Below are 7,449 nucleotides of genomic sequence, written 5' to 3'. Positions count from 1 at the left end.
GACACACACACACACACACACACACACACACACACACACACACACACACACACACACACACACACACACACACACACACACACACACACACACACACACACACTTTCTACCATCTTTCTTTTAAATCCTCAAGATTCAGCAATAAAAACACCACAATGATGATTAAAAAAAAAAAAAGCATTTGTCACTGATAAACATCGTGCTTCTTGGTTACATCAGGCTGGGTTTCTTTTTTAATTAATTTTAATAACATGGAAAATATATATTATTTCAGCATATTACAAAAAAGATAAATACAATATAAAATTCTGTCGAATAAATAAGATTTGTATAAATAATTTTGGTTTCTGTTCTCTCATCGCCACCACAGTAAACAGCTTGTTTGGTTTTGCTTTCAACAGCAACAGAGTTAAAAAGCAGGGAATTGTTAGCACGCAAGCGGAACATGAAAAATCTCCACCGGGCCTGAGCTGGAAAGAAAGGGCCAAGAGGGCAGCCAGGAGATCCCAGCAGCATACCAATGTTGCTGAAATATTTAGTGCAGGTCCCAAAAGCCCAAGCTGCAGGTGTCATGTGACCAGACCCATAGCTTGCCTTTAAGAAAAAGTATGTTTTTAGCCTGGGGGATTGGGGGGGGGGGGGGGGGGAAACGGAGGCAAAGGGGAACCCTGAAGGTGGTTCTAAAGAGCTGCAGCCTCTTTAAGACTTTGGGGAGGGGTCCGGAGTTTGACCACATGCCGGCAAGCAAGAGGGGAGCACTCTGCAGGCTCACTTTGTGCAAGAGGTAGGCAACGCAAACTCGGCATCCCCTCCCCCCACCGCCGCGGAGTCGGTCCCTGGCACAGGCAGACCAGCACACTGTGACTTTAGAGACCGACCCGACCCGCCCATACAGCCAGGCGAGTCTGAGTGAGCTTCACATGGGGAAGTGGCACAGAAGCCCCGCCCTCCCGACCCGCGTGGATACTGGGGGAGAGCCACACCTAGATTGCAAACTGCCAGCTCTCAGTGCTGCCTTACTCCCCACTTCCGGGCTGGTGGTCCGATTGTTATCCCTTTAAGGCCTCAGACCTTTCCTGCTCTAAGTAATTCCCCTTCCCCCCTTTTGCAACAGAGCTATCACCCCCTCGCTAAAATAAATACTCCACATATGCCACAGCCTTACGTACTGCACTAACTCGGTCGGCTGTCTTGGGGACTAGTGCATTCCCCTCCCCCAACTTAAAGAGCTGTTTCATACAAGCCAAGTCCAGCAGTTTTCACAGGCCCCAGGATGACGGCAGACTGCGTAAGATTCCCAAAGGGATCTGCACCACCAGTCAATCGGAGGGGTCCGGAAGCCAGGGTTACTCTGTCCCAGCCTGGGGGAAGTTCTCCAGTAACACATACAACGCCCCTTGCTTGTTAAACGTTACAGTCGGGGTGGGCTGTTACTGGAGTATCTTTGTGATGCAGAAGCTAGGTTGTATATGTGGCTACTTAGCATCCAGGCTTCCCACTGCACAAGGCTACAGCTCTATCCGTTTACTCCATTATTTCAAAGATACTGGAGGATGCTTTGGCTGTTGGGCTGGGACACTACCCCCACCGCTCACCCTGCTCAGCTCCTCCCGAAAGGGGATTAAAAAAGAGGATGGATCTGAGCCAAGAAAACAATCACCAGATCAGGGAGCCCTTTCTGAAATATTCACAGCATGAAATCAGGGCTCCCCATAAAGGTGGGGGAGCAAAGCAGCACCATGAGAGCCAAATGTTCCCCCCCAGAAACCCCATTTGCTGAGGCAGTCCTCCCCCAAATCTGCTACATACAGCACATACAAGGGCACCCCCCACTCCGCTTGCCCCAGAGTCAGTCTGTTTGAGGATGCACACTGGCCCCGAGGGGCTCCCCTTCACCCTCCGTACTGAAGGCAAGTCCAGAGGAAAGACTGAAGTGGGGGAGGCATGGGGAGCAGCAGGTGAGCACTCCCGACGGATTTTGGGGAAGGCACTTCGGCAGCATCAGCTGGCACTTGTAGGACAATCAGTGGGAGGAAGGCAGGCAGGATGACGGTCTGTAGACGGAAGGGGCACGTGGCCAGGGCATTTAGGGCCCCTCCCCAGGCACAAGCAGAGCCATCAGTGCTAATGCTCGGCAGCAGAGACAAGTTCCTTTAAGCATGGCTACAGCCAGCCAGGCAGGGAGCTAGCCTTGCCTGGCAGGCATCTGGGTGCTTGTCCTACCCCCACTGTGGGGAGCTCATGTCCCACACTGGGGGAGGCCACCCCAACCCCCTTCCACCACCTGCAGACAGGAGTAGCTCATGCCAACATGTGGCTGGACAGTTGTGCCCAATGGGCACCCACTCCCCTAATATCTGGGCCAGCAGCCAGAGGGGTTGGGTTGTCCAGAAGGTGTCTTGGAGGCAAGCCCAGAGGGTCACCCAGGAGCAGATCGCAAACTTGCCCCATCAATGCATCTAATAACGCCCCCAGTCTCTTGTCCTGCCCCCCCCTCCTGGGCCTTTATCCGATTCCGCCCTCCCCTGCTGGGCAGCAGGGCCACTCACTCCGACACGGAGATGCGGTTGAAGATGGGCAGACGGTGGGCACTATTCCGGGTCCCAGCAGTGGGCAGCAGCTCGAAGACAGGCGATTCGGAGCCACTCAGGCTACCCGAGCTGCTGTAGCAATCCTGGTCGGAGAGCGAGTTGGACGAGGGGGTCCTGGGGAGGCTGGAGGCAATCAGCGTCCCCGGGGCGGCAGAAAAATAGTCCCGGGAACTCTCGAAGATGCTCTGCCTGGTGCTGCCCCCACAGCGGCAGGTGCAGCACCCTCCAGAGTGGGAGGTGGCCACGGTTTCTCCCAGAGTGGCCATGCGAAACACGGGCTCCGAGCTGAGATGGGTGAGCGAGGATGCAAGGAGCTCGCTGGCGGGAGGCGGGGAGATGGACGGAGCCCGGGTGAAAGAGGCCGGGTCGGGGATGCTGGGCGGCGGGGAGCCCTGGCGGGCTGTGGGCACCCCGGTATAGCTCAGACTCTGTCGCAGAATCTGCGGGGAGGCGGACAGCCCTCGCTCTTCCGGGTAGTGGACAAAGTGGCAGCGGGAGCCGTAGGGGCACTCGCCGTTGAGGTAGAATTTGTGACACAGCTCGGTCTTGTACTTGGGGTGGCGGCTCAGGCTCCGCAGCTCCGCAGCCCCATGGGCAAACTGGCACTTGGCCCCGTAGCGGCAGCGGCCCGTCTCGCTGAAGGTCCGGCACAACTCCGTCTTGTAGCGGGACGAGAGGGCGGGGGCCGGCGGGGGCTGCAGTGGGGGGAAGCCGGGGGGCGGGGGTGGGAGGGCTTTGCCCTCGATCATGCTGAGGGAGCGGTCGGTGCGGAAGGGCGGGCGCGGGGCTGCTGGCTCAGGCAGGGAGAGCAATTGCTCGGTGCTGGGGCTCCAGAGGGTGCGCAGGGGCCAGATGTGGGTGTCGCTGCCCCCCAGGTGCTCCGAGCTGGCAGAATGGCGGCGCTGAAAGGACTCATCCCGCTCCTCACCCAGATTCAGGTTGCGGAGGTTCTGTGGGGCAGAAGGAGAGGAAAAAGGGGGCATTAATGCCCAGCTCAGATACCCCAATCCTGGAGGCTAGGGACACACGGCTCTGCCATGCCCTCCACCCCCCCCCCCACAGGACACAGACACCCATGGGGCTGGGTGAGAGGCCCCTGGGCACGGCCCTGTGGCCTACATCGAACTGAGCACCTGGCTCTGCTCAGTGCCAGGCCCCCTCCCAGGAGGCCAAGCTCTGTGGTGACTCAGCCCCTGAATGGCACCGTGCCAGGGTTATTTATAAGCATCCAGGCCTGGCCACAACTAGGCCTTTTATACTGGCAGGCCCCCCCCCCCCCGCCCCAAGCAAGGGGCCTTCTGCCAGCCTAGTATAAGGGGCCAGCCCCCAGGAGTGCTGGGGCACTGGGAGCAGAGAGTGAGGTGCCCCAAGAAGTCCGCGGGGGGGGAGAAATACAGAACTGGTGGAGGCAGACTCCCAGCCTCTGTGTATGCACCATCCCGGGGAAACCGCCCTCTCTCCCTGACTCTTTCCACTCCCCCCACGGCTTCCCCACTGCCCCCCCCCACTCCAAGGGGGGGGGCGCACCACTGATCCAGAGAGGAGCCCTGTTCAAACACCGCCCCCACGCACAGCCTGCTAGATGCACCCCTCCCTCACTTTCCACTGCTTCCCGTAGTTGCCAAATCCCCCCCCCCCCCCGCGCCCCTCCCCAGCCCCTCCGTCTGCCATGGGGGCGGGGAGGAACACCATTCTAGGTCACTGTAACCCCTCCCTAGCCGCTGGGAAAGTCTCGGCCCCCCCCCAACAGGGGCGAGGGGCACCTTCCCTGGAGCCCCACCCCAGCAAGGCGCAGGGGTCGCTCCCGGCGCGAGGAGCTGGGGACGGGCATGGAGTTCACACGGCCACACCCCGCTTCACTACGCTTCGTTTACCGAAAGCGGAGTAGTGGGGAAGCGGCGGGTGAGTCGCACAAACATCGGGGGGGGGGGGGGACGGGACAAGTTCTGATTCCGCCCCGGGGGTGGCTCGCGAGGGTCCTTCGGTCCCCGAGCCAGCCGCCAGCCAAGCGGCGTCACTTCGGGAGGAGCTGGCATTAGAAACAAGGGACCGCGCCAGCGGGCGGGCCGGGCGCTGCTCCGGATCAGAGTCCCTCGCCTCCCGCCCGCGCGAAAACTCGCCCGTGGAGACGCAAATCGCGCCGAATTGGCAGCTCCGGAGTAGAGCCGGTTTGGCAGCTGCCTGGGCCTTTTCCCAGGGGAGGGATAAGGGGGGAAAGGAGTTTCTTTTAGAGGAGGGGGCTGCTTCCTAGCCCCCCCCCCGATTTTGGGCAATCGGGTCGCCCAGCCCGCGAGCAATTGGGGGCAGCGCAGCGCTGCCAAGTCCCGCCCGGTCCGCAGCCGCTTACCTCGTACAAGGCTTTTACATCCATGATCGAGCTCATCGCGATGCTGAAGAGGCGGCGGGACGACGGGCGGGCGGCGGCTCCTTCTTGCCTTCCTTCCCCGGGTGGGAGTCCGCGAATACCCCCCAGGGCTCAGCCGAGCTTTGTGGCAGGCGGGCGGGCTGCAGGGCCTTATATAAGGCGGCCGCGGACCCGCCTCCCATGACTTCATCTCGTTACAATGGGAAGCGAGAAACCCGCCCTCCGGGGGCCCGGGGCCCCGCGCCCGGCGTGGGAAAAGACCAACCCGGGCGCTCGGGGGCGGGCGAAGCCGGGGGGGGGGAAAGGGGGGGGTGGAGTGAATTGCTGGGGGGGGGAAGGGAGTGAACTGCTGGGGGGGGGGGGGCTAGGAACGGGCCTGGGAGGCCACCGTCCTGATACTGGGGGCTTTGTCTCTGCTCCCCCCCAACAAGCTGCTACCCGCTCACCCTGGGAACGGGGGTCGGCCCTGCTGGGAATCCCCCCCCCCCCGGCTGAAGGGGGCTGCGTCTTTTCTGCGGGGGCACCAACTTTGGGGGGGTTCTGAGGCCGGGAAACAAACTTTTCCGCAGTTTCCATTCCTCCCAGCAGAGGCCGCTCTGTCCGCGGCCCAGGCCGCCACCCCCTCCTGCAGGCTCCAGGGCCGGGGGGCCGCAGGGCGAGCGCCCGGGAGCGGGCGGACTCGCTCCTGCAGCCCTGCCGCCCAGCCCAGGCAGCGGGGCACCGCGCGCCCAGCCGCTGGCGCACACGGCAGCGAGGCCTCTGGGCTGCTCTAATGCGTGTCCGGGCCCTGCACAATGGGAGCGGCGAGTCCTGTCCCCGGCCAGCCAGAATGGGCTGGCGACGCTCCCTGTCCTGTGGCACAACTCTCTGCCATGGGCCCTGGGGGGCAGAGAACAGCCACAGCGCAGGGCGCTCCAGGCATGGCCCCGATCTGCGCCCTATGGGCCCTGGGGGGCAGAGAACAGCCACAGCGCAGGGCGCTCCAGCCATGGCCCTGATCTGCGCCCTATGGGCCCTGGGGGGCAGAGAACAGCCACAGTGCAGGGCGCTCCAGGCATGGCCCCGATCTGCGCCCTATGGGCCCTGGGGGGCAGAGAACAGCCACAGCGCAGGGCGCTCCAGGCATGGCCCCGATCTGCGCCCTATGGGCCCTGGGGGGCGGAGAACAGCCACAGTGCAGGGTGCTCCAGCCATGGCCCTGATCTGCCCCCCTATGGGCCCTGGGGGGCGGAGAACAGCCACAGCGCAGGGCGCTCCAGCCATGGCCCTGATCTGTGCCCTATGGGTCCTGGGGGGCAGAGAACAGCCACAGCGCAGGGCGCTCCAGCCATGGCCCTGATCTGCGCCCTATGGGCCCTGGGGGGCGGAGAACAGCCACAGCGCAGGGCGCTCCAGGCATGGCCCCGATCTGCGCCCTATGGGCCCTCGGGGGCAGAGAACAGCCACAGCGCAGGGTGCTCCAGCCATGGCCCTGATCTGCACCCTATGGGCCCTGGGGGGCAGAGAACAGCCACAGCGCAGGGCGCTCCAGGCATGGCCCCGATCTGCGCCCTATGGGCCCTGGGGGGCAGAGAACAGCCCCAGCGCAGGGTGCTCCAGGCATGGCCCCGATCTGCACCCTATGGGCCCCGGGGGGCGGAGAACAGCCACAGCGCAGGGCGCTCCAGGCATGGCCCTGATCTGTGCCCTATGGGTCCTGGAGGGCAGAGAACAGCCACAGCGCAGAGTGCTCCAGGCATGGCCCGGATCTGCCCCCTATGGGCCCTGGGGGGCAGAGAACAGCCACAGCGCAGGGCGCTCCAGCCATGGCCCAGATCTGCGCCCTATGGGCCCTGGGGGGCGGAGAACAGCCACAGTGCAGGGTGCTCCAGCCATGGCCCTGATCTGCCCCCTATGGGCCCTGGGGGGCAGAGAACAGCCACAGTGCAGGGTGCTCCAGCCATGGCCCTGATCTGCCCCCTATGGGCCCTGGGGGGCGGAGAACAGCCACAGCGCAGGGCGCTCCAGCCATGGCCCTGATCTGCCCCCTATGGGCCCTGGGAGGCGGAGAACAGCCACATCACAGGGCGCTCCAGCCATGGCCCTAATCTGCCCCCTATGGGCCCTGGGGGGCAGAGAACAGCCACAGCGCAGGGCGCTCCAGCCATGGCCCTGATCTGCCCCCTATGGGCCCTGGGGGGCGGAGAACAGCCACAGCGCAGGGCGCTTCAGCAATGGCCCTGATCTGTGCCCTATGGGTCCTGGGGGGCAGAGAACAGCCACAGCGCAGGGCGCTCCAGCCATGGCCCTGATCTGCGCCCTATGGGCCCTGGGGGGCAGAGAACAGCCACAGCGCAGGGCGCTCCAGCCATGGCCCTGATCTGCGCCCTATGGGCCCTGGGGGGCAGAGAACAGCCACAGCACAGGGCGCTCCAGGCACGGCCCAGATCTGTGCCCTATGGGCCCTGGGGGGGCAGAGAACAGCCAGAGCACCGTGGGGACTAGGAGAAGGTG

General features: G+C 63.2%; 1 protein-coding gene across 1 annotated transcript; it reads right to left on the bottom strand.

Annotated features, from left to right (window-relative positions):
* Positions 1-203: 203 nt before the first annotated feature.
* On the bottom strand, positions 204-5,098 carry ZFP36 (ZFP36 ring finger protein). Its single transcript, XM_075915317.1, has 2 exons — positions 4,939-5,098; positions 204-3,541 (listed from the first exon to the last, which is right to left on the bottom strand). The coding sequence occupies exons 1-2, from the start codon at positions 4,972-4,974 to the stop codon at positions 2,546-2,548; spliced, it is 1,032 nt and encodes a 343-aa protein (XP_075771432.1). The 5' UTR covers positions 4,975-5,098; the 3' UTR covers positions 204-2,545.
* Positions 5,099-7,449: the final 2,351 nt, after the last annotated feature.

Source organism: Pelodiscus sinensis, unplaced genomic scaffold, assembly GCF_049634645.1.
Source record: "Pelodiscus sinensis isolate JC-2024 unplaced genomic scaffold, ASM4963464v1 ctg34, whole genome shotgun sequence".
Classification (NCBI taxonomy): Eukaryota; Metazoa; Chordata; order Testudines; family Trionychidae; genus Pelodiscus; species Pelodiscus sinensis.
This window is presented reverse-complemented; position numbering and strand designations above follow the sequence as displayed.

Coding starts and splice junctions, on each gene's coding strand:
- ZFP36 (XM_075915317.1), bottom strand. CDS start 4,974: ATGAGCTCGATCATGGATGTAAAAGCCTTGTACGAG. Junction 3,542..4,938: donor ATGTAAAAGCCTTGTACGAG/GTAAGCGGCTGC, acceptor TCTGCCCCACAG/AACCTCCGCAACCTGAATCT.